The sequence below is a fragment of the Lemur catta genome, chromosome 11 (assembly GCF_020740605.2).
Source record: "Lemur catta isolate mLemCat1 chromosome 11, mLemCat1.pri, whole genome shotgun sequence".
Lineage (NCBI taxonomy): Eukaryota > Metazoa > Chordata > Mammalia > Primates > Lemuridae > Lemur > Lemur catta.
In genome coordinates, this window is record NC_059138.1 from 11,599,102 (window position 1) to 11,624,918 (window position 25,817).

Consider the following 25,817-nt stretch of genomic DNA (forward strand, 5'->3'; position numbering starts at 1 on the left):
GTTTATGGTAACTATTACAGTAGTTTGGTTTGGCTATAGCATAGGTGCATAAGAGTTCATTATGAGATAAAGGTAATAAAGGTAGGTTGAAAAATCTTCAGTGTAGTTAGGATTTTATTTTAGAGACAAGGAACAATGATGAACACGCACTGTTTCAACACCCACTGTTTCAGTTCCTTACCCCACCATTTATTAGATGGGCTTGGATAGATAAATTTATTCTAAATCTTGTTCTGCTCATACGTAACAGGGTTATTATAGTTTTTTAAATGAGATAATCACTTCATGTGTTACCTTGTTTACTATCATTATGATAATGAAAATTATTATCTTTTCTTTCTGAACTACTACTTACAAGGGCATCCTAACTAGTTTCTCCACTTCTTTTGCCCTATTGCCATTCTGCTCTCATCCATATTCTCTAGTCAGAGTGAATTCCCTAAACCGTATACCTGTTCACATCACTTAACTCGCTTAAAACCTTTAATGGCTCCCAATCACTCAGAATAAAACCTAAATTTCTTAGTATAGACAAGCTCTGAAAAGATCTCATCCCTGCCTACATCTTGCCTCATCAGGTAGTATTCTCTTCATCCCCTACTCAATAAGCTCAGTCAAATTCAGCAGCAGAGCCTTCACACATGCTATTCCTTCTTCCAGGAACACTCTTTGCCCAGCACTTTTCCAAACTAAGTGCAGCTTCTTCAGATAGTTTATATCTCACTTCCTCAGTGGGGTCTTTCCTCATCACCCTCCTTCCAATCTATATTGGATTCTCATTAAACTCTCGTGGCACCCCATATTTTTTCTTTTGGCACATATCACAATTCAGAATTTGTGTGCATGTATATATTTGCATTTTTTTAAATAATTTGTTTAATGATATTATTTAAAAAAGATGTTTAATGAACATCTCTTGAAGAGACCACATCTAAGCCCAGCATGTATAGTAATTTTTAATGCAGTTTTTATTGTTATAAATGGCTTTTGATCTGATTAAACATTATATTTTAGGATATTTACTCTGGCAGTAATGTTTAGGCTATCCAACAAGTCAAAGAGGTACTAGAAGCAAGGAGTCCTATTAAAAACACGCTACAATTATAGGCAAGAAGTAATGAGAATCTGAACTACTGTTGATAGATTTAATACTCTCACAAAAACCCTGTAAGGTAACAAGGAGGAAGCTAAAGTTCTGAAAGTAAATGACCATTCCAAAAGAGGAAGTTTAAAAACTTTTTGTGCAATAATTCAGCTGAGTTTAGATGACCAGATAAGAAGGCTGCTGAAAGAAACTGTAATCTCACCTCCATAAGTAAATCGTCACAGTTCCAACCCTGATGTGGATGCAAAAGAAGCCCCTCAGTCAATGTAGTTATGTCTGGTGGTTGGTGAACTGAAAAGGTCAGTTACGTTAGGGAATCATGAGCAATGGTAAACACAGGCCTTAAACATTTTATTGTAATTTAAAATGGTAAAATGAACATTCATTCCCCAATCTTTGATGTTAGGCCAGTGATCTTCCTTTAAATATGATCCACACCTAATTTGATAGCAAATATTTTTTGAAATGGAAAACATCGGTTATACTGATGAATTGGTTAAGTAGAGGTCAGTTAAGATAGCATGTGTAAGTGGTATTTTGGGCAAGGCAGTTCTTTGGTGTGCAGGATTTCTCATGCATTGTGTTCCTTGATCTGTGGGCATTAAATGCCAAACAGCATCCCCCAGTCATTGTGATAATCAAAATATTTCCAAATGCCTCCCAATGGGGCAGGTACCACCTCAGAAACCACTGAAAAAAGATTAGGGGGTGGGAGACAGATGAAAGAAGAGAACATTGTAGGCCCAAAGAGCCAGGAACAATAGGATACACTCCTGAAAAACGCAAGAGTTTGGCTGACAAAAGAGTTTGATTGGTATTAGGCAGCATTTCCCTAAATGTCTTAAACTATATTAACACATACTATACAAGCAATATTCCATAGTCAAGGAAGTTTAGAAAATTCTAATTTAAACAAAGGTAAGTGTAAGGTTTAAGACCGGAGTCCACGGGAGGGGCGGCGCAGCTGAAAGTCAAAGCACCCTCCCAGGTTTTGGCACCAAATGTAAGGTTTTTTGGATTGGCTGGTGCCAGAGAAAGACAAGCAGAGTTGAAAGGAATAAGTAAAGAGGCTTTATTTGAGCACTCCCGGGTGAGGATAATGAGTCCCAAGAGAGGGACCCGGGCGAGCTTCACGGGTCCCACGAGTGGACCAGAGAAGTCACCCCGCCCAGAAGTCTGAGTGGGCTTATATGTGTTTTTAGGGCTGGGGGATGGGGGCTTCTTTGGCGGGGAGATTTATGGTGGGGAGAGCAAGGAATTTTCCATTGCAGTTTTAGGGTGGGTATTGAGAAATAGGAGGGGCTGGTGGTATGTGTGGACTCTTATCAGGGTAACCATCCAAGTGTGGTCATCCTTTAACTTAGCTGGGCCTTGCAGTCACTGGCAGATCTGGTGGGCTGCTTCTTTTTCCATTAGGGAGGGGAAGGGTGCTTGCCACCAGCCTTACAGTAAGTTTCTTTACTACAATTCTAGATTTTTACTATTCTAATATCTAATTATGAAATCCCAAAGGGGAACTATAGTACAGGATATCTCTTGCTTGCCAAATCAATTTAGATACTTTTTAGATGAATCTCTTAATATGTAACATACAGAAATCAAATAAGATTCAAATAACACAGTAGCCCCTCATTCTGAACTCAGAAACTGAACAGGTTAGATAATAAGGAACATTTATAATTTTCCAAAATTGTTGACTATGCAAACTATCTTTGAGAGAACACATTGAATAATTAGCATTCTACAATATAAACTTTATTAAATAATGTGTTAGAGCATTTAGTACTCCACAAGGATTGCTGATGGACATAGGTGGAGAGGCAGGAAAGAACAAGATCACAGAAGACCTGACTTGACATTTTATGGAGTTCTTACCTGATTTAGACATTTGTTTTTAAAGGAGAACACAGACCTCCCTCTCTCTTCCCTACCCCTCAGTCCAGGGAACAAAATATTACATGAGAGCAAGTCACATAAAATAAAAAGTTACTTTGTTAAAGGAGAGAACTAGTAATTTTTTTTTATTCATTATGGGAACCATTTCCTTTGTAAGAATGACATTGAACATAAGATATAAAAGGCTTAAGGCATCTGAGCAGAATAAAAATAGATATTAAATCATCAAACAGGAATCTGTTGATATCAAGCTTCATCATAAGTCTTACTTATCTCCTGCCTAGATGGACTGTTCACCCTAACTGAATGATTGGTTTGGCCCAAAATGGCAGGAAGGAGGAAAAAGACATTAAAAAGAGAAGAGTGATATATTCCCAGGGTAGAGAACACATGAGATTTGGTGAGCAAGCTTTCTGAAACAAGATGTCTGAAAAAAGCTTGGGCTTGATTAGGCTCGTTCTCCTTGCTGTTCCCCATGACATTCTTGAGCAAAGAGCAAGCTCAAACAGAAGTGCTCTATTCAGAGACAAGGATGGGTAATAAAGAGAAAGAATCCAGCATGGAGCCTATGCTTAGAAATTTTAGCATACCCCCCACCACCATTGAAAGAGGGGGTGGGGGGTGGGAAGAGAAACATTAATAGGCAAAGGGCAGATGAAAATACACAGAAAAAAAGTCAGTCAGGGAAACAACTGTCTGATAATCTCCTCATCTATCACTATCAAATGCATTTTAGAAAAAAAAAAGACTCTGAAAAAAAATTGAACAAATGAAATAGGAGATGAAAAGTGAGTTAGTAGAGTTCAAGAAGGAAATGGAAGGTAATAAGACCATTTCAGAAATGAAGGTTAGGTTGGAAACAGCAGAAAGTAGAGTAGACACTGTTGTCAGGGACATGGAAGATAAGCTTGAAGAGGGAAAAGCCACATTTAATGAAAAAGAACAAAGAGTTTAAAATGTGAAATAATGCTAATTATGGAAGACAGAGAAAGACTAGCATAAACATAAATGATGTACCTGAAGAAGAAAAAATAATAAATGTGCCAGAAAAAGTCTTAACCCTAGAGAACTTAGTATACTTGGCAGCTAAGGAACAGAAGGGGAGTAATCAGGCTGGTCTTACAACTTCTCTCCCCAGCAATACCTAAGGCTAGAAGAGAAAAAGTTAGTGAAAAAGTATCTGCAGAGTTCAAAGAAGAAACAAATGTGACCCCAAGGATTTTAGTCACCCAACTTTTGTGCATGTATGAAGGTCATGAATGTCAATCTTAGACTCAGGAAGGCATTCTTAGGAAAACACTGAACTACTTGATAGCAAAATCCAGCTGATGAAAAGATGAATAAAACAGCAGTATTAGAAATCAAGAAGTCATGGTTTTAAAAAATTAAAGGTGAATAATGCATTCAAATATATAACTTTGAGACTTAAGGATAAAGTAAAAAATAAATGCATTCATTCTTTTTTTATTACAAAGCTTATATCTCATATGAAGAAATGAAAGGGTAATTGGGGATGGGTGGGTAAGTATGTTGATTTTCTTATCTTAAGATAAGGGGTTAAGATAATCCTGATTATGTTCACAAATCAAGAAATGGAGGTTTACAGATATTAAATCTATAAAGGTAGTAATAGAATTGAATAAGATTTATAAACTGTCAAAAATTACTAGATGGGAAACAAATATATACACACACGAATCCTTAAGAGACAGAATATAAAAAGCCCCCAAAGAAAAATTATAATGATATGAGAGAACTGCTTTATCAGTAAAATATAAATGGGACAAGCTCATCTATTATAATAAAAAAAAAAAAAGGAAAAAGAACTGGGCTCAAAAGCCAAAGGTCAAGCAAATGCTATATATAAGATATATTTCTAAAACTCACTCAGAAAGGTTGAAAGTAAAAGAATGGGCCCAGAGGTTACTTAAAGCCCATTCAACCAACTTTCAACAAACATTTTCTCTGGTCTGATATAAAACTGTCCAAAACCTGAAAAGCTGATCAGCTTTTTCTAACAGCGTTAATATAACTCTGGTACCAAAACTGGTGGAAGAGCACAAGAGTGCTGTTGACTAATATCGTTTGTAAATACAGTTGTAAAATCCCTAAGTAAAAAGCTGTATTAACCAATTAAATTCAACAGTGAATTAAAAGAATACACATTGTGATAAAATATGTCCAGGAACACAAGTTACTCAAATCTAGGAAGTTGTCTGCTAACACTGTTACCTACATTAATAGATGAAAGGAAGAAAAAAAAATATGATCACCTCAATGGATGTAGGGAAAAAATTGACAAAATTCAGTACACCTTTATGATTTAAAAAAATTCAACTGTCAGCAAGCTAGAAATGGAAGAAACATTCTTAAACTTATATAGGGTACCTATAAGAAGCTTATGATAAGTCATCAAGCATAATAAATGCATTCCCATTAAAGATGGGAGAAATAAAGATGCCTATTATCGTTACAACTATCAGATATTATAAGGAAAGCCCTAGCCAATGCATTAGAACAAGAAAAAAAAAGAGAGAGACAAAGAAGGATGGGAAAAGAAAACATAGAACAATCATTATGTGTACATATGAGTGTTAATTAAAAATCCAGGACAATCCACTGATGGACTTGAGAAGTAATAAGTGTTCTATGAGAATCAGATACAAAATCTGTATACGGAAGAAGCAATAGGTTTCCACCTAGGTTACCACCAACACCCAGTAAGAAAATTTTATTCTAATCAGATCAATCTCCTCATTTCTCTGATTCTCATTTCTCTTCTCTAATCATTTTTCCTCCTTTCTTTCTCCCATCCTTGGGGTAGTAGTTCTTAATGCTAACTGTATATGAGTTTTATCTGTGGAGCTTTGGGGAAAAAGGGTGTGGGTAACAGAGTCTTAAATTTACTGGACAAAGGAAAGAATGAACTAGAATTACTTTCTACCCCCTCTTACCCTACTCTGAAAACAGCTTAGAGCTTCAGCTTTAGTTGAATAGCTCTTATGACTAAGACACCAAAGTAAGTGATGAGGGGACAAAAAATTGAATAAAACATGTTTCTGATCTCACAGTAGCTCACAGACATGGAAAACATAATCAACTTTGAGATATCAAATTCTAACTTATGAAACAGTTATGTCTGGATGGTCAGTGAATTTATCATAGAGGGATGATCTAAAGAAAGTATTCATTTTTATCAACAAATATATATTTGAGTGCTTACTGTGTGCTAGGTACTGGTCTAGGCTCTGGGGATATATAAAACAAGACAAAAATCCATACTCTCTTTGACCTTATTCTATTGGGGAGTGGGGAAGACACATGCTAATAACAAAATAAACAAGTAAAATATATATAGTAAGGTGGGTCACATGTGCTATGGAGCAAATAAAGTTAGCAAAGGGTATAGAAACTGCCTCTGTGTGCTTGTGAGGACTTGGAGGGCTAGAGGGGTGGTAATCATTCTAAATGAGATGGTCGGAGAATACTTCATTGATAAGGTGACACTGGAATAAAGAGATGAATGAACGTGGTAAGGTAGCAAACCTTGTAGAAATCTTGAGAATACTGCATTCCTGGTGGAAGGAATAGTAAATGCAAAAATCCTGCAATGGGAGTATACTTGGCATGTTAAATTAGGCCAAGTGTGATTGGAAAGGAGTGAGTGAGGGTGGGGAGAACAGTAAGAGATGAGGATAAACAAGTGTTAGAAGGCCAGGTCATGATCTGGTGATTTTTACTTGGGAAGCCATTGGAGGGTTTTGAGCAAAAGAATGACATATGATCTGCAGTTATGGTTCCTAAAGATTACTCTAGCTACTGTGCTATTCTAGGCATGAAACAGGAGAGACCACTTCAGAGACTATTGCAATAACTAAGAGAGAAATGATGGTGGCTTAGCCAGGGCGGTAAATGAATATATTTACATATATTTTGCTTTGGAGATGGATTGGATGTCAGGTATGAGAAAAAAGAGAGTCAAGAATGATGCTAAAGTATTTGGTTTGAGCAACTCAAAGAATGGAGTTTGTCATTTTCTGATTATGAAGAGACCATAGGAAAAACAAGTTTTGTGAGGTTGGTGGGGGGAGAAGTTAGTCTTTGAACATATTAAATTTGAGATGCCTGTTATAAGTTACCCTAGTAGAGATATTTGGTAGGCATTTGGGAGTCTGGAGTTGAGTGGAAAGGGCAGAGCTGGATTTTAAAATTTGGACTTCATCAGCTCGTAATTGGCATATCAAAATACAAGATTGGCTGAGATCACCTAGGCAGAAAGTGTAGCTAGAGAAAAGAAGACATCTAACACTTATTGGAGATATGAGAAATTAGCAAAGGAATCATAAAAGAAAATATTATAATATCTGACTATAGTAAAAATTTAAAACCTCTATTATTGCTTCTCAGACTTTATTGTGCATATGAATCATTTTGTTAAAGTTCAGTAGGTCTGAAATGGAGCCTGAGATTCTGCGCTTCTAACAAATTTCCAGAAGATGTTGATGCTGCTGGCCTATGGACCGTACTTATGAATAGCAAGAGTTTATATGACAAAAGAGACATAAAATGAAAAACAAGTGAAAGACTGTAAATAAGCATAGAATAATAAAGATTAATGTCCAGAAAAAAAGAGTATCTATAAATCAATAAAAAGAAACAAACAGCTCATTGGAATAAAAGGGTTATAGTATAAGGAATTTTCCAAAAGCACACATGGCCAATAAAAATAAAAAATGCTCAACTTTATAGGAAATACAAATTAAAACTTGATTGCCTTTTCCCTTCAGTATGACAGAAGTTCAGAAATTTGATAATACCAGATGTTGATAAGATTGTGGGGGAAAAGGGTGAACTCATACCCTACAGAGAGGGGTATAACTTGATATTTTTCATCTTTTGGAAGACCATTTAGCACATTTATTACATTTTTAAATATGCATATCCTTTGATTCAGGAATCTTATACCTCAATATCAAAATGGAAACTTGCACCTTTGCCCAGAAAAGCAGTTTGGAACTATTCGTTGAAGTATTGTTTGATGTTGAAAAAAATGGTATAATCTAAATGTTGTTTAGTAAGGGAATTATTAAATAAACCAAGGGTCTTGGAACCCTTTTCCTCATTTATTTCCCTGTATACATTTTAAAATTCATATCTCACATTTTTTCATTATAACTTTAAATAGTTTTAAAGGCTATAATTTCTAGTGTGTGTTATATTTATCTTAAATACATTTTTTGGTCAAACCTTAAAACTACAGATTTAGTTCATTCTGTTTATAGATAGAGTCTACCATATAATGTAATTTGCAAAGCCAGTTCTCACTGTCAAACCAAATTGAACTCATTTTTATCAAGAAAAAAATCTGATGGCTTGTCTTAAAACATGTTAATATTTGCCTTTATTATAACCATTAGACTTCTCAACTCCAGGCTGGCTGGTTGCATAGATGGATAAGGCTTAGAGCCTTGCCACAGATCTGTTTCCTCAACAAAATGAGGTTCTGCTCTTAATTTTTCCCCCTTTTCTCTCAAGGGATTTCCCTCTTTTAATAATCCATCTGTTAAGTACAGAATTATCAATTGGTTGGAGTTTATGCATCTCAGAACAGTGCATCTTAGTATTTGAGGTGGATAAGAATTTTGCCTTTCTTTTATGAAGTGGAAACTGATGATTTTAAAAGGGGAAGTAGGCAAGGAGAACAAGTTCTTTTTTTTTTTTTTTTTTTTTTATTTCAGCTCATCATGGGGGTACATAAGTTCAGGTCATATACATTGTCCCTGTCTCGCCCATCCCCCCGAGTCAGAGTCCCAAGCGCGTCCGCTCCCACTCTCCAGACAGTGCGCCTGGCACTCACCATGTATTCATACCTCGATCCCCTCCCCTCCCACGAGAACAAGTTCTTAAGCAGATCATTTAGGGAGAGTACAAATAGAAGTTGAGGATTGATTCTTTTAAAAGTATACATTTCTACCTAACTCCTGGTTACCCCTGAAGTTTGGAGACTACTGAAATAAGCAATGTCATGATAGTATTATGAAATGAATGCTATATAGCCATTAAAAAGGAGTAAAATATATATTTACTGACATATATATAATAATTCTCAGCCATTGTTATTCAGTAAAAAAAGCAAGTGTTGAAATATTTTTATATAGTATTTATATATATTTGTATATTTTATATATCTTTGTATTTGTTTTTTACGTGAGAGAAAAGGAGACATGGAAGGATGCTCACCAAACCATAAGCAGCACTTACTGTTTGATGGGGTGCCTGGGAGTGTGGGGAAGGGGAAGAGAGATTTTCATAGTTTATTCTGAATACTAATGTTATCATTTGAATCATTTAGAGTTGGGAATGTATTACTAGTGTAGAAGAAAATTTAAAGACGCTTAACAGTAAAAGAGAAAACCGCTATACTAAATGATCTTTAAGCTACAAATTTTGAGGAGCATTGAAAGTTACTGCAATATAGTTGTCTACATTAAAATATTAACTTTTATTTAAATTGTTTTAAAATATTTTTTAGGTGTGGAATATCAAACAAATGATTAAGTTGACACAAGAACATATAGAGGCCCTGTTGGACAAATTTGGTGGGGAGCATAATCCACCATCAATATATCTGGAGGTAAGCTTTTGAGTATCATATTGTTAGTGATTTTGGGAAGAAAAAATGAACTTATAAGAGCATTAGTACTGATAATCTTGGTTATTTTAGGGGATAGGATTAGGAATAGATACAAGAAGAGAGAATTAGCTTTGCCTTTATTATAATTCTTAATCTTGTTTTGTTTCATTTGTTACAATAAACATTACTTTTGTAATTTACAAAACTAAGGGGGAAATTTCAAAATATTTCTTTGAATTAAAAAAGAAGAGAGAGAACACTGTTTTGGAGGTCAGCTAAACTAGTTACCATATTGGAAAACAGGGCAATTTTGTAAAATATCTTTTCTAACTTAAGTCCCCCCAAAATTGGTTTCTGGTTCCTTATAGGAAAAATTTATAATCTGTAAATAGTCCAACATTGTTTAGCTTTATTGTTTAATAGTGCCTTGAGGTTTGTGCCAAGCCTTGAGCACGATTGTGAATTTATAGAGTTAGTCATTGTTCTTAATCCTATGAGATAGTGGGTACTATTCTAATCACAGATAAGCTTTCTTGGCATTAATTTCCTTGTGTAACCCGGCAAGCTGTTATGGAGCCTAGGTGGTCAGGCTCTACAGCCCATACTGTTCACTACTATCCTACACTGCCTTTCTCTGTAAAAGCTAGCCAGCTATAATCATTAGTCATACAGGGAGATAACCCTAAATTATAAATGACCAGGTTGCCATTTGGCTCTAAGTGCTGAAAGTTTTTAAGCACAGATTGAAAGGCGTCTAAACTAAATTTCTAATTTAGTAATCTAATTACTTTTTAAAGGGCAAATTAAGTCTTCAGTATTTTATGAGAAAGTAAGCTTGTATTTCTAAAATAAACTTGGAAAGTTGGGAAATAACAGTTAATAAACTGTTTTCTTCTTTCTCCTCTACTTCATATGGCTTGTCTTAGATCACACTACTAGTTAGTATTAAAGCTAGGACTAGAATTCTTATCTCTGAATACTAGTTAATATACTTCCTAATATCCCATGCTATCTCTTTTACTTGTATGTCTTAGGAGGCCAAGCAAAGAAGTCATAAGGAGGCAAATAGTCCTACTGAAAATGGTAATATTTTGTTAATCAGAATTAGACAATATAATCAGCAGTTTTTCTGCCAACCATTTCTGTGTCTTAAGGACAATTCCCCCCCACCCCCATGCTCAGATATAATACATTTGCATCAGTAACCATGTCTCACTATAGCAGTGATTCACCACATCCTCCACACACACTCTTCAGGCTTTTTACTATTCAAGGACTGATCATTAACAACAACAACAACAAACCTTCAAACTTGTTATTCTGTGCCCAGTACTGTGTTAAGTGCATTTATTAATTTAATCCTTATGATTACTTTGAGCTAGATACTAGATACTAGGTATTTTTGCTATCTGCTTTTTATAGCTGAAGAAACAGGAAGAGGCTAAATAACTTACCTGCAGTGACTGCTAGTAATGGGAAGAATGCAGATCTCCAACTCAGAAGTCTATGCTCTTGATCACTCACTACCTTATTCTGTATTTATCATGACATTCTCTCTCTCACCCTGTCCCCCGCCCATAAGCTCTTCTTATTTTGGCTAGATATTTCTAATTCCTTAAGCTATTTTTTGTGACATTGTTAGTGGACCTTATAGTAGATATATTCTATTTGGTTGGTTCCTTTTAGAATTACCCACACAAAATTGAATCACCTATTCAAATTAAGTATAATTAGGATAGTAAACATCAGACCATAACTCATAGGTTATATCATTAGCGTGCGGTAAAGCAGATTCTTATTCTCAGGGACTAGTGTTACACAATTTGTAATGTGCATATACACATGCACATACACATACGTGCTGTAGAAGTCAGTATGATATGATGATTAAGATGAACCATGGAGTCACACAGACTCCATGTTTGAATCCCAAGTGCACCTTAGTTTCTGCAGACAGAGTGCCTGATCTTATTCCCAACCTCATTGGTAAAATGGGAATAATATCATGTGTGGCAATTTAAGGATTAATTGAGTTTATAATTATGAAATAGAGTTCCTGTGATATATATTAAGTACTCCACAAATAGTTGATTCATTCATTTAACAGATATTTATTGAGTGCCTGATAGCATTGTACTGTTCTAGGACCTAGGAAATAGCAATTTTAAAAAATGGCCCCAAATCTCTGCCTTTAAATATTAATAGCTTATGTTTTAATGGGGGGAGGGAGATATAGACAATAAACACATAAATGAGTTAGAACATTGCACTTATCACCATTTATATACCATGAAGAGGACTCTGGCTAGAGATAACAGAATTCTTGCCTAGGGAAAGTTCACTAACCCAAGAGAAAAGATCTGTGGGTATTGATATTTGAAGCCCTGTGAGTGAAAAGCCAGGTCTACTGATGATGATAACCCATTGAGTCCTACCATTCTACAGGTTTCCAATCCACCATTTAAGAGTCCTTAACATTTTTTCTTTTCTCCTTTACTTGTGGCAAAATATACATAACATTAAATTTGCCATTTAACCATTTTTGAATATATACTTCTGTGGCATTAAGCACATTCCTATTGTTGTACAACCATTACCACCATCTATCTCCAGAGCGTTTTTATCATCCCAAACTGAAACTCTGTACCCATTAGACATTAAATCCCCACTCCGTTCTCCCCACAGTTCCTAGCAACCGTCATTCTACTCTCTGTCTCTATGAATTTAACTACTCTAGGAACCTCATATTAATAGAACCATATATTAGATTGGTGCAAAAGTAATTGCGGTTTCAGACTGAATTTTAAATCATTATATTAATAACTAGGCTCAAACACATCTTTCTTAATCAAAATAGGAACCATTACAATCAACATATTTTTACCAACCTCATCTCCTTTTACACTTCTTTTTCTGTTAAGCTTATAATACTACAAGCATTTATGAAAGACCATGAGGGAGAATCGAAGATTTTAAAATGGCATTTCCTATCTCAAGGATTTTATTATTGGGCTGTCAAGAAGCAGATGGATATATTTTTATTTGTGTAAGTGCTATACATGAGAAATAAACAAAATAGAAGAAGGGAACAGTTACACATCTTCTGAGCCACATTGAGGAGGTTTTGGTGCTAACAATGAGATCTTGCACTGTGTCCTGAGTCTCATTTTTTGACAAATCTTTTTTAACACCTCATCTCCTTTTCAACTTCTTTTTCTGTTGACTCTGTGTTTGTGTGTGTGTGTGTGTGTATGTGGTATGAAAATTTATATGCTTACAGCTCTTCTGGAAAAAAATTTTTTAATGGGAGTGTTGGACACCTATCCTTGACGTAGTATAGTATTTTATCTTAAATTAGATATGTGATTTGGGAGACAAATTATGATTTGATGAGAAAGCTAGAAATACTATGCTTTTTTATTATTGATGGACCATCTAGATATCACATACATATAGGCCAGACTTCTCAGTGTAATGTAGTATAGTGCCTTGTAACAGTTTATCAATTCAATAGTGAAAGTATTAATTTACGGTATTTGTAGTACTTATTTTGTAACTTGTAACTTAAAACTCTGTTAGCTATATTATAAAGAGATTATAATCAAAGATTGAAATTTCATATTTCCTTTTGTTAATGTCAAGATAAAGTCCAGATTCAATATAAGTCTACTTTATTTTATAGGCTTATGAAGAATACACCAGCAAGCTAGATGCCCTCCAACAAAGAGAACAACAATTATTGGAATCCCTGGGGAATGGAACTGATTTTTCTGTTTCTAGCTCTGCATCAACGGACACAGTTACATCTTCTTCCTCTTCTAGCCTTTCAGTGCTACCTTCATCTCTTTCAGTTTTTCAAAATCCCACAGATGTGTCACGGAGCAACCCCAAGTCACCACAGAAACCTATCGTTAGAGTCTTCCTGCCCAACAAACAGAGGACAGTGGTGAGTCAGTTTTTAATATCATCATTTTGCTGTTTCTTTCAGAAAAATCAGTTGTTGAAAATGAATATGTTATTCATACTTAGAGGTCATGCAAATAGAAAGGATCCATCTCAAACAAGAATGGAAAAGATAATTATTTGTTGCCAAAGTCTATGTTCCTTAACCGAAACAAATTATCTCTAGTGTCAGATTTGGCATTCTAACCTATCTATCAAACGCGTACCACATTCATGTCTGAGTACTGGTTTAAAATCAGTCAGAATTTCAGACTTGAGCTTGTTTATTATCTAGTATATGCCAGGTAAGATTCATTCTTCACCCTTAATAAATTCCCATTCTGAGTTATTATCAGGTGTTGAATTTTCAATGTGCTTGATGTTTTTCCTCTTGTCTACGTAACTTTTGATTATTGTTTATTAGTATCACCATTGGAACAGTGTACCTTGTAAATGACATTTAAAGCAGAGAAATCTGCAAAATTATTGTGGGTGGTCTCTAATCCTGAGGTGCAAAAAATATTGCCAGTAGCCTTAATAAATAATGTGTCTATATGCATCACTACTTTTTTAATGTATATGGTTGCTTTTGACGTTAATAAAAAAACTTCATTTCTGAATACAACTGAAGTCAAAGTTTTTCATTTTTTCTTAGACAGCAGAAATAAAAGTATGAATGCTGTTCAGTATTTCAATTTTTTTTTTACTTAAAAAATGTTATTATAAAGGTATTATATGCCCAGAAATTAGGAATTCCTACATTAGAGGTTAGACTGAGAACTAATGGAGTTAGCAATAATCAGCCTGTAGATTTTAATGTTACTTGGGAAATATGGCTTTCTAAGATGTTGTTTATTGTCAGGGAATACATCCATTCATACTTTTCTTGCCCTTTCTTCCATGAACAGACAAGAGTTGGTTGCAATAAAATGGACTCTAATTATTCATTGTGCAGAATTATTAGTCAATTTATAAAACAAATTCACTTCTCCCACCCTTTCTCTTTCTTCTATTGGGTAGAATGAAATTAAAATTATTTTTCCCACATTAAGATGAGGAATTACTAAGCAGTATCTTTGCAGGGATGCCCCTCTTAAAAGGGGAATATAAGGTGAAATTATTTATGAACTATATGAATAGAAATTCTATCTTTGAAGCAGCCTGTGTTACAAAACAATTTATGGTAAAACATCCTATCCCCAGTAGATTTCAGATTAATTCTTTATTGCCTCTATTCATGAGAAGAATGTAGGAAATGTGTTCTTAAGTCCCAGGCTTTTGCCTTTTTTTCATCACAGTATTCTTCCTCCTTTCAGGTGCTGCTAAACTTAGTAATTGTGTGAGGTTGTTAAAGGTAATCTTTCAAATTTCTTAGCCTAATCTAAATGATTAAGGTTAACTAGCCTCTTTGTATTTATTAGGGGGGGGGCAAGAGAAATTTACAATTACCACTAAAGCTTATAATTTCCCTTGTAAAAGGCTGCGGGAAGTTAGCTATGCTCCCAGCAAAGAATCTGCCTGCTCCTCAGGCAGGGGTCGTCGCAAAGGATAAGGAAATAATAGAAAATAAAAGAATATAGAAATAAAAGAGTACATGGAGATGAAGGTACAGTTTATAAAGAATAGATTTATAAAAAAGGGAGGGGCTTGGGAGACCCCACAATATTCCTGTAAATTGTGGAGCCCCGAATGAAGTTTTACATCAGTGTTTATGGGTATAGTGATCGGTTGCCAGTGGTAACAGATTTATTTAATAACAGATAGTTTGTTTTAAGTTCAAAGTCTCCGAAAAGTCTTCTATAGATCCCTTAATTAACTCTATCTACGTGAACAAACAGTTACAAAATCTTTCTAGGACAAACTTCTAAGTTCTGAGAACTATCACTTTAGCAGAAAAGTTAAACAGAGACATAGTGGCTCCATATTTCTTTATCTAGTTATGACATAGTGGCTCCATATTTCTTTATCTAGTTATTGTGAATTTAGACAGGTATTTAGGAGTCTAGCAGAAGCTGTCGCTTGGGCTAATTGCTTTTAGCAACAGGTGTCTGTCTCTCAGGCAGTTGGGTGGACACTTCTTTGATCAGCTCCCATCCCGTGGCTCCATGCAAACCTGCTTTGTCATTCAAAGCAGGCAAAAACCACAGACTGTAGCCTCACCTTGGAAAGCAGCTGCTACTGACCTTTTAGACGCCCTCCTAAGGTGAGGCAGCTTTTGATATGCGAACTAACATGTTCACATATTCCTTCAGGGCAAAGCCCTGTAAAACTCCTGAGATCATTTCTGTCTCTCATATAGTAATATTAATCTGTGGAGCAATATTTCTATGGGGCTACAACTCTAGAAGCAACAGAAGGCAATAAAGATAATTGAGACTCTTCAAAGATGTAAAATGATCATAAATGAAGAACTAGTAGGCAATTGACTAGGCTTACCTTAATTATCCTGGCTAGGCTTAGATTAAATAAGTGACTGACTTGTTCTTGTCCATTATACTCTCAGTTTAACTTTTCATATTCAATACTCAGAAAAATTCCATATCATGAACTTAGTAGGTCTTATGAATAGTCAATAAATGGATCTACAGTATTAAACTCTTTCAATGATAATTGTTTTGCCATTCTCCCTTCATCTTATTTCTTTCTTAACTTGCCTCTTTTCGTCTCCTTTTCTTCCCTCAATTCTCGTTAATATTAACAATGACTCTTTGAGTATTGGCCATGCTATATTCCAAATTCTTTGCTAAGATCTTTACATATATTGTCTCACCCAGGATAGTTCACATTTTGTGGTAATGCACAACAGCTCCTGTGTCAAAATACATATCTGTATCTCTTTGTCCTCTACACTCAGGAACACAGGGCAGTGGAACCTCCTAGCAATAAATGAAATCAATTACCAAAAATGAGATTATTTTTAAAAAGAGGATTTAGATTTGTAGTCCAAGATAGCAGACTAAAAACTTGCCTTTATGTATTTTTTTCTCTCTAAAAATTCTATTGTTATGACAATAAAGATATATCAAAAATAAGTTAATAAAACAAGATAGGATGTTGTCAGAGGACTAGGAATTTTTAGGAATTCCTGGAAAATGGAAAATATCTGATTGGATAAATGAATAAGCCAAAACAGCCAAATAAAATTCTAGAGGCTAGATTCTTACATGAAGGGAGCCAGTCTTCTCAGCAAAATCCTGATGAAGCATAAAACTTGTCAGCAGTTACAAAGAAGTGGATTTGCCTCTTGGGCAGTCATCAGAGTAATTAATTGAAGATCTTGCTGTGGCAGAAAGACAAAGTCTTATGTCTTCAGGAATCAGACCCATAATTTAAATATGAATATTCTGAAGGTGTGGGTTAGTTGTGAGTACTGTGGAGAACCAAAGTCAACCAGACCCTGCTAAAATCATTGAAATTCTGAATTTAAAATAAAAATAAATTTTAAAAAAGGTGCTGGCCATATATTTTGAAACCTCTGATAATGGGCTGCTGAGTCCCCAGTGCCGCCCTACATTGCAAACCTCCATAGAGATGTAAAATGTAGCCTCCTGGAGTTGTACAAGGGGACCCTGTCAGTTCCTCTTCTGAATATAGGAAGCAAATTCTTTATAGTGATTATTCTGTGAAAAAGCTCTGAAAATTGTTTCTAAACAAAATGAAATTTCTGTTTTGAGAATTCTGCATGAGTACTGGAATGAGAAAGATTAGTAGAATTGAATGTCACATGTCTCTGAACCTCAGAGAAATCCAGTGTGTGGCGAGGGAGAGTAAAGACTAATCAACCCAGGAATAAAAGAATATTGTGCTTATCTTTGGAGTGCACCAGACTTTTCCTCACCCACGTACCCTTTAGTAATCTGTGTATAGTACAGAAAAACAAACTACTTTCTCTTACTATACTCTCAACACTACACACCTCTGTGACCAGATGTGTATAGAGGTGTTTTTTTTCCCACCAAGCAATTCTCCAATTCCCTGTAGATATCAACTGGTTATCCCACAATTTAACTGAGTTTGACACTATCTACCTGGAAATAACAAAGACCCTTCAAGTTAAGGGCCCAGTCCCACAAGACTGCCCACCCCCTTCAGATGCCAGTCTCAAGTTCCAGGTTGTGATCTGTACTTCTGACCAACTGGCTATGAATCAAGGGTACCCACAACCTCCTTCTTATCTTTGATCATTTATTAGAATAGCTCAAAAAATTCAGGGAAAAACTTACTTGTTTACTCTAAAGCTATGATCCCCAGCCCCAGTCTGGGCCTGTTAAGAATCGGGCCACAGAGCTCCACCTTCCCCCACCAGCTTTGCCTCTCCCCCACCCTCCTCCACCTCCCTCCCCACCCATCCATGGAAAAATTATCTTCCATGAAACTTAAGAACCAGGTCACACAGCAGGTATCAGTCTGCAACCTGTTAGGAAGACCTGTTAGGAACCGGCTGAAGAGTTCCACCTCTCCTCCAGCTCTGCCTTCCCCACCCCACCCCCAGTCAGTGGAAAAATTGTCTTCTGTGAAGCCAATCTCTGGTACCAAAAAGGTTGGGGACCGCTGCTTTAAAGGACCTTACAAAGGGCAAACAATGTTACAAAGATGAATAGCCAAATGGAAGAACTGCTTAGGGTAAGGTATTTAGGAAAGGGTGCAGAGCTTCCGTACACTCTGCAGGCATACCACCTTCTCCAGCTACAAGTGTTCAGCACCCTGGAAGCTTTCTGAACCTTGTATTTTAGGAATTTTTATGGAGGCTTCATCACTTAAGCATGATCAATTATTAGCTCAATCTCTAGCACCTCTTTCAACCTCTTCCCAGAGGTTGGTGGGTGGGGCTGAAAGTTCCAAGCTTCTAATCATGGCTTGGTCTTTCTGGTGATCAGCTGCTATCCAGGAATCCACCAAGAGTCACCTCATTAGAACAAAAGATGCTCCTATTACCTAGGAAATACAAAGGATTAGGAGCTCTGTGTCAGGAACCAGAGTCAGAGACTAAATATGAGTACAAAATGCACCTGGCCGGGCACAGGGGCCCATGCCTGTAATCCCAGCATTTTGGGAAGCCAAGGTGGGAAGATCTCTTGAGCCCAGGAGTTCAAGACCAGCCTGAGCAACACAGTGAGACACTGTCTCTTAAAAAAAATTAAAAAATTAACCAGGCATGGTGGTGCACACCTATAGTCCCAACAACTCCGGAGGCTGAGGCAGGAGGATCACTTGAGTCCAAGAGTTCAAGGTTCCAGTGAGCTATGATCAGGCCACTGTACTTTACTTTAGCCTGGGTGACAGAGTAAGACTTTGTCTCTCTCTTTTTTTTTCAGGATGCACCTAGCACCCCTATCCCCAATCACTTAGGAAATTACAGTGATTTAGGAGCTCTGCGCCTGAAACTGGAGATGAAGATCAAAATACATATTTCTTGTTATAAACTACAATATCGTAGTCTATCAACATACCAAACCACTTACCATTTAGATGGTAGGTTTACTGGACCTATACAACTGTGCAGAAATAAGTCCACACCAAATCAACCTAATTTTCATTTATAAGTATGACTGGGACACTAACAGCAACAGAGAAAAACCAAGATAAAGAAAGCAACTAGAACATTAAAAAATACTATATTTCAGGAGGTACTGCATTCTTGAAACCAGATCAGTTTCATATGAAAATGGAGTTATTTGGAGGATCATAAAGAGTTTGCATTATAGAAATTAAAAGTATGATTGTAGGCCGGGTGCGGTGGCTCACACCTGTAATCCTAGCACTCTGGGAGGCTGAGGCAGGAGGATTCCTTGAGCCCAGGAGTTTGAGGTTGCTGTCAGCGAGGCTGACGCCACAGCACTCTAGCCCTGAGCAACAGAGTGAGACTCTGTCTCAAAAAAAAAAAAAAAAAAAGTGTGATTGTTGACTTTAAAAGTTAAACAGACAGGCTAAATAATAGGATAACTAAAGAGCTAATGAGTATTTTGAAAGATAAAGCTAAGGACATGTCTTAAAATATTTAACAAAAAGAGGTGGCAAATATAAGAGAAAAGATAAGAGTCATGGAGAGAGCCAAAAGGTCCACTTCTATTTAATAAATGTTATAGAAGCAAATAAAATAGAAGGAAGAAATGTTCACAGACATAATACAAAATCTCCCTGTGTTGAAGAAAATACCAGTCTTTAGGTATATAGGGGCAACTGATTTGTCAACAGGAAAAGGAAAATAAAGATTGACCTGGACATTTGCCATATAATTAAAAACTTAAAAAGAGAAAAATCTTAAACCTTTTCAGAGAGAAAACTGGTAATCTACGGAAGAATGAGAATTGGATAGCTGTTTCTCACTGGCAAACTGAAGGCTAAAAAGCAGTGGAGCAGAGCCATCAAAGATCTGATGACAGTTGTTAGCCAAACTAATATTCAAGGTTGGGGGAAAAGCAAGGCATTTTGGATATATGGGGACTCAAAATTATTTTGGTAGACTATAACAGGTATCTAGGAATAGATCCTAGAACTTAGGAGAATTTAATGTGAAAATAATGGTTCAATCAGTAGAAAAAAAAGTAAATAATTTTTGGTCGTGGCACATCTAGAAGAAAATAAAATTGGATCCACATTTTAGACCAGTTACAAAAATAAATTCTAATAGAATCAAGAAATTAAATACAAAAAAAGAGTAAATCTTTCAAGAAAAATCCAGTAGACTGTACGTAAAATCTAGGAGTTGAGATTACTGTTTTAATTAATCAAAATTTAATTAGGCCAGGTGCAATGGCTCACGCCTGTAATCCTAGCACTTGGGAGGCCGAGGCGTATGGATCGTTTGAGCTCAGGAGTTCGAGACCAGCCTGAGCAAGAGCGAGACTCCGTCTCTACTAAAAATAGAAAGAAATTATCTGGCCAACTAAAAATATATAGAAAAAATGAGCTGGGCATGGTGGCGCATGCCTGTAGTCCCAACTACTCGGGAGGCTGAGGCAGTAAGGATTGCTTGAGCCCAGGAGTTTGAGGTTGCTGTGAGCTAGGAGGACGCCACGGCACTCTAGCCCGGGCAATGGAGCGAGACTCTGTCTCAAAAAAAAAAAAAAAAACTTAATTAGCTCAAAAGCTATAAGAAATAGGCATATTTGACTAAATAAAATTTTAAACTTAGGTTTGGCCCCTCAAAAGAGCAAAGTCAGTAGTCAGTGTGGAAACAGTATTGGTGCTGGGATACAAAAAGTAAATAGTTTGCTATATATATACAAAGAGCACTTCAAAATTGACAAAAAAAGACATCCCAATAGAAAAATAGGCAAAAGATAGAAGGTTAAATTCAAATGAACAGTAAAATGCATGACCATTGTTCACATTCACTCAGTTGTGAGAGAAATGCAAATTAAAGCAACCATGAGATCATTTCGTCTGTCTGGTAAAAATTAAATTATTAATGACAAGGGTGTAAGGAGAAAACTACTCATTTCATTGTGGGTAGAAATGTAAAGTATCACAGCTTATTGTAAAGCACTTTAATAATAGTTATCAAAATTTACAAGTACTATGTCTTCCAAGCCAGAACTTCCACTATTGGGAATTTACAACATAAAATAAAAGCATCAGTATATAGGAATGTCTATACAAGAATATATTACTGTTACTCATAATGACAAAAAAAAAAAATGGAATGCCCATCAATAGTGTAATGAGCATATAAACTAAGGTATGTACACACCATAGTACAATGTAGCATGTAAAAAAAAAAGAATGTTTTTCTAAGAGGCATTATTATTGAGTGAGAAAAGGAAAGATGTAGGAAATTATTTATAATATTATTTGGGTTTTAGAGTTCCACTTTGTGGTATTCTTGTATGTCCAGAAATATCTCTTTCACCCAGAAATGCGGACTAAAATACATTTTATTTAACTGTATAGTTGAGCTCACTAGAAAGTAGAAAAATCTACAGAGGGTGAAAACAAATTTAAAAACTGGAGAAGTATGTGAGCTGATTGTGTTAAGGTATTGCTGAACTATGGCCCTCTGGCCAAATCCCATTCACCACCTATTTTTGGATAGCTTACAAACTAAGAATGGATTTTATATTTTAAAATGCTTGATAAAAAAAAGTCAAAGGAAGAATATTTCATAGCATATGAAAATTATATGAAATTCAAATTTCAGTGTCCATAAATAAAGTGTTATTGAAACAGAGCAGTGATACAATTTGTTTACATATTGTTTGTGGCTGCTTTTGTGCTATAGCAGCAATGTTGAGTAGTTGTATACTACTGTATGGCCTGTAAAACTCTAGTTCTTTACACAAGACATTTGCTGACTTCTGGTGGGGTCATTTTGTAACTCTGTGCAACAAAGGGGTATGCGTGTCAATCTGTGGTGACCATAAGACTGGGCCTTCGGCCAGTGTCACAAGGGTAGTTGGAACTCAGATTCTCATATAAAGCTGAATGTTTGAAGGACATTACCTTCAGTGAAAAGGTGAAATCTCTTCATCAGAATACATAAATATGACAATGAAACTTGACTGTCTTTGCCAAGGCCCTGAATAAAAGTTAAAGTTTCTCCTGTGACTTCTTAACTATGGACTTGTTCTCATCATTATGTGGGGTTCACATTTATACTACCTGCATTGTCCATGAACCCCTCAAGCAACATAACAACTGGTCCTGGTGTGGTAATAACACTCAGGCATTGGGCAGAAGCAATGGAAACCCTCCTTTGGCCCATCTAGGTCTCATGGAATTTACAGAGATAATGCCCTACTGACGTGCTCAAGGTCCAAAATTATAAAACACACAAGGAAACAGTTTATTATAAGTGAGTTAGAAGATTTCAAAACAGCAGGGTTAGACTCCTAAGAAGGAATCAAATAGAACTTCTAGGTAGTCTTGAAATTTAAAACTCAGTGGATGACATCATCTATGAAGTATTCTTGCTTGGAATGATTATGTTGCATGCCAAGCTCTGGACCTTCTGTTTTATAGTAAACACCGGGGATAGAGGAAAAAGTTAAGCACCATGAGGAAACAATTAGACAAATTCAGAATGTGGACTTTCTGTAAGACAGTAGGCCTGGACTATTTGATAAGTCAATCTCTTAGAGGATAAAAAGGTTGGGGTTATTCTGTACTACACAAGACCAAAGAGACAACAGCCAAATGCAGTGTATGATCCTGGGTTGGGAATAGAATGGGAAAGAACTATAAATGGCATTCTTAGAACATGAGGAATTTTGAACACTGACTGTTAGTTATTATGGAATTATTGTTAATTTTCTTAAGTGTGATAATGGTAATGTAATTATGTAGGAGAATGTCCTTATCCCTAGGAAATATATGCTTAAGTATTTAGGATGAAGTGTCATTGACTGTAACTTTTCCCCCCATTTTTTTGAGATGTAACTTACAGTAAAGTGTACAGATCTCAAGTGTATAGCTCAATGACTTTTTACATATGTAACTACCATGCACGTTAAGATGTAGAACATTCCTAGTGCTTTGGAGGGCTCTCCAATGCCTGTCCAATTCACTGCTAACCCCCAAGATTGGTCACTCTTCTCACTTCTATCTCAATTACTTTGGAACTTACTTTCAAATAGTATAATAGAAAACAAAATATAGAGAAAGAGAGAAAAAGCAATATGAAAAAATAATTTTAGGATCTGAGAGAATTTGGATGTTAATTGTACCATTCCTTCAGATTTTCTGTGTATTTGAAATTTTTCATAATAGAGTTGAAAAAATTGAAACAACATAGAATAAAGGAAAAGTAGAAAGTTCAAAAGAAACATTTGTCACTAGGGGGGAAAAAATGAACATATTGGTATTAACTTGAGGAAGTAGCAAGGTAACACTTTAAATAAAATCCCAATATGTCAAGTTAGTTATTTATAGTATATTACAGATCAAGTGTTAAAATGCTATATAGACATTAAAATATTTTATTTTAAAAAGTCAATGGATGAGATAAAACTAGATTAAACCCAACCATAAGGAGAATTAATAAACTCTGGAAAGCAAAGAAAGAGAGTTATAGAAAATATAAAAGAGAGGTTAAGAGGTATGAAAGATGGAATGAACAGTTTCATTACATGCTTCAAAAGAGATGTAGAAGGTAAGAATAGAAATAAAGGAATAGAGCAAAATTCAAAGAAATGATGGCTAACATTTATAAATGACATGAATCTAACAATTTAGGAAGCACAAGCTCTAAGTTGGGAAAATAATTTGAATCTGTAATACACATAAGAAAATGAAAGAATACTGTTTTAAAAGCACTCAGGGAAAAACTATATACAAAAGAATTACAATTAGAGTACCATAAAATGTCTTTATGGCACCTGTAAGAAGTTTGAAGATAATAGAATAAGACACTGAAAGTGCTGAGAGATGCCCATAGATCTCTCAGATAAGCCATGAATTTAATTAGGTTAACTATGGGCAAATGTACAATAAAGGCCTTTCCAGACAAGGAGTTAACTTTCACAGTCTCTGCTTTGAAGGAGCTACCAAAAAAAAATTTAATTTAGAAAGGAAATTGAACACAGAAGGAATGAATGAAAAGTAAAAACTAAACCTAAAACTATAAAATTTTTAGAAGAAAACACAGCAGAAAATCTTTGCTACCTGGAATTTGGCAAAGATTTCTTAAATATGACATGAAAAGCACAATCTGTAATGAACATATTGGTAAATTGGATTTAATCAAAATTTAAAACTTATGCTCTTCAAAAGACAATGCTTAAGAGAATAAAAAGAGAAACTACAAATTGATAGAAAATCTTTGCAAAGCATATATCTGATCAGGTCATGAATAAATGAAGAACTCTCAAAACTCAATAATAAGAAAACATCTCAATTAAAAAATGGACAAAAGATTTGAACAGACACTTCACCAAAGAAGATACATGGATAATAAGTAAACACATGAGAATATGCTCAACATCAAACCGTTAGGAAAGTACAAATTAAAGGCATAAGATACCATTACATGCCTCCTAGAATGGCTAAAATTAAAGAGTGGCCATATGAAGTGTTGGTGAGGATGTGAAGGAACTAAAATTTCCATACACTGCTAGTGGGAATGTATTATGTATATTCCAAAGTACAACCACTTAGGAATACAATTTGGCAGTTTTATTTAATGAAATCCCTTTCAAAATCCCAACAGCTTTTTCTGCAGAAATGGAAAAATCCATTCTAAAAGTCATACGGGGCCGGGCGTGGTGGCTCACGCCTGTAATCCTAGCCCTCTGGGAGGCCGAGGCGGGTGGATCGCTCTAGGTCAGGAGTTCGAGACCAGCCTGAGCGAGACCCCGTCTCTACTAAAAATAGAAATAAATTATCTGGCCAACTAAAAATATATATAGAAAAAATTAGCCGGGCATGGTGGCTCATGCCTGTAGTCCCAGCTACTCGGGAGGCTGAGGCAGTAGGATCGCTTAAGCCCAGGAGTGTGAGGTTGCTGTGAGCGAGGCTGACGCCACGGCACTCACTCTAGCCCGGGCAACAAAGTGAGACTCTGTCTCAAAAAAAAAAATAAATAAAAAAAAAATAAAAGTCATACGGAATCTCAGGGGACCCCCAATAGCCAAAAACAGTCTCAAAAACGAGCAAAGTTGGAAGCCTCACACTTCCTGATTTCAAAACTTATTACAAAGGTACAGTAATCAAAACAAAGTGGCACTGGCATGCAGACAAATGAAATAGAATAGAGAGTCCAGAGATAAGTCTTCACATATATGGTCAAATTGTCTTTGACTAGAGTACCAAGACCACTCCACGGGGGAAAGAATTTCTTTAACAAATGGTGTTGGAAAATGAAATATCCATATGCAAAAGAAGGAATTAGGACCCTTACCTTGTACCTCTGTACAAAAACTAATTCAAATATCCATATATAAAAGAAGGAATTGGGACCCTTACCTTGTACCATGTACAAAAACTAAGTCAATGGATCAAAAACTTAACCGTAAGAGCTAAAACTGTAAAACTTTTAAGAAGAAAATGGCAAAAGCTTCATGACATTGGGTTTGGCAATGATTTCTTGGCTGTGACACTAAAGGGACAGACAACACAAAAATAGGCAAATTGGACTCTAGGAAAGTTAAAAAAATCTATGCATCAAAAGATTTAATCAACAGAGTAAAACGGCAACCTGGAATGGAAGAAATATTTGCAAATTATATATCTGATAAGTGGTTAATGTCCGTAATATATAAAGAACTCCTACAACTCAACAGCAACAACAAAATAACCCAGTTA

At 35.8% G+C, this 25,817-nt stretch overlaps 1 protein-coding gene across 3 annotated transcripts in view; it reads left to right on the forward strand.

Annotated features, from left to right (window-relative positions):
• BRAF (B-Raf proto-oncogene, serine/threonine kinase) overlaps positions 1-25,817 on the forward strand; it is a 140,632-nt gene that overhangs the window by 29,014 nt on the left and 85,801 nt on the right. For all 3 annotated transcript variants that reach the window (XM_045565260.1, XM_045565262.1, XM_045565261.1), the window contains exons 2-3: positions 9,534-9,635; positions 13,318-13,581. In XM_045565260.1, coding sequence (XP_045421216.1) covers positions 9,534-9,635; positions 13,318-13,581 — 366 coding nt within the window. The remainder of the gene's footprint in view (positions 1-9,533; positions 9,636-13,317; positions 13,582-25,817) is intronic.